The sequence below is a fragment of the Ciona intestinalis genome, unplaced genomic scaffold (genome assembly GCF_000224145.3).
Source record: "Ciona intestinalis unplaced genomic scaffold, KH HT000099.2, whole genome shotgun sequence".
NCBI classification, from domain to species: domain Eukaryota; kingdom Metazoa; phylum Chordata; class Ascidiacea; order Phlebobranchia; family Cionidae; genus Ciona; species Ciona intestinalis.
In genome coordinates, this window is record NW_004190421.2 from 72,028 (window position 1) to 73,383 (window position 1,356).

Here is a 1,356-nt window from a genome sequence, read left to right on the forward strand (position 1 = left end):
AAACACCAGAGGAACCAGAAGCCCCTGTAACACCAGAAGAACCAGAAGCCCCTGAAACACGAGAGGAAACAGAAGCCCCTGTAACACCAGACGAACCAGAAGCCCCTGTAACACCAGACGAACCAGAAGCCCCTGAAACACCAAAGGAACCAGAAGCCCCTGTAACACCAGAGGAACCAGAAGCCCTCGTAACACCAGAGGAACCAGAAGCCCCCGTAACACCAGTGAAAAACCAACCAACCGATATGGATATACCAGCACCTACCCCTGACAATGTTGATGATAAGCCAATAAACGCGGACCCAAACATGAACCTTACGACAGCTTCCTTTCAAGTTGGATCATCAGATGAGAGTTCAGAGTCGTCAGATGATGAGATGGATGGAGGACCACTTGTTGTGCATCAGCAATCTCCAAGGGAGGATCTAGCAGAGGATTTGAAGCAAGCATTAAAGGAAAGGGAGGAAAAACAGAAGCCTGGTAATTTAATTTTATCTTTTAGGAATACAAGTAAAATAATAAAATTAAGTCAAAAGGAAAGTAATTATAATTTTAAAATATTTTCAAATTCACCCGATTGTTTATTCTATCAATTCAAGGTGTGTTACATGACAAGCATTCTACGAGGTGTATGAAACAGAACACCCGTGTTATAACGACTATCGTTACCCTGCCATGCGAGGATAAATAAGTTACATACGCTGTAACTTGTAAGCTGGCACGAGGTGTATGAAACAGAACACCCGTGTTATAACGACTGTCGTTGCCCCGCCATGCGAGGATAAATAAGTTACATACATGGTAACTTGTAAGCGGGTACGAGGTGTACGAAACAGAACACCCGTGTTATAACGACTGTTTTTGCCCCGCCATGTGAGGATAAATAAGTTACATACGTAGTAACTTGTAAGCGGGCACGAGGTGTATGAAACAGAACACCCGTGTTATAACGACTGTTGTTGCCCCGCCATGCGAGGATAAATGAGTTACATACGTGGTAACTTGTAAGCGGGCACGAGGTGTATGAAACGGAACACCCGTGTTATAACGACTGTCGTTGCCCCACCATGCGAGGATAAATGAGTTACATACGTGGTAACTTGTAAGCGGGCACGAGGTGTATGAAACGGAACACCCGTGTTATAAGGACTGTCGTTGCCCCGCCATGCGAGGATAAATAAGTTACATACGTGGTAACTTGTAAGCGGGCACGAGGTGTATGAAACGGAACACCCGTGTTATAACGACTGTCGTTGCCCCGCCATGCGAGGATAAATAAGTTACATACGTGGTAACTTGTAAGCGGGCACGAGGTGTATGAAACAGAACACCCGTGTTACAACGACTGTTGTTGTC

General features: G+C 45.2%; 1 protein-coding gene across 3 annotated transcripts in view; it reads left to right on the top strand.

Annotated features, from left to right (window-relative positions):
- LOC100178305 (titin-like) overlaps positions 1–1,356 on the top strand; it is a 16,828-nt gene that overhangs the window by 2,128 nt on the left and 13,344 nt on the right. For 2 of the 3 annotated variants that reach the window (XM_026838614.1, XM_026838616.1), the window contains one exon: positions 1–480. In XM_026838614.1, the coding sequence (XP_026694415.1) occupies positions 1–480 (480 nt within the window). The remainder of the gene's footprint in view (positions 481–1,356) is intronic. The other variant, XM_026838615.1, reaches the window with a different exon arrangement.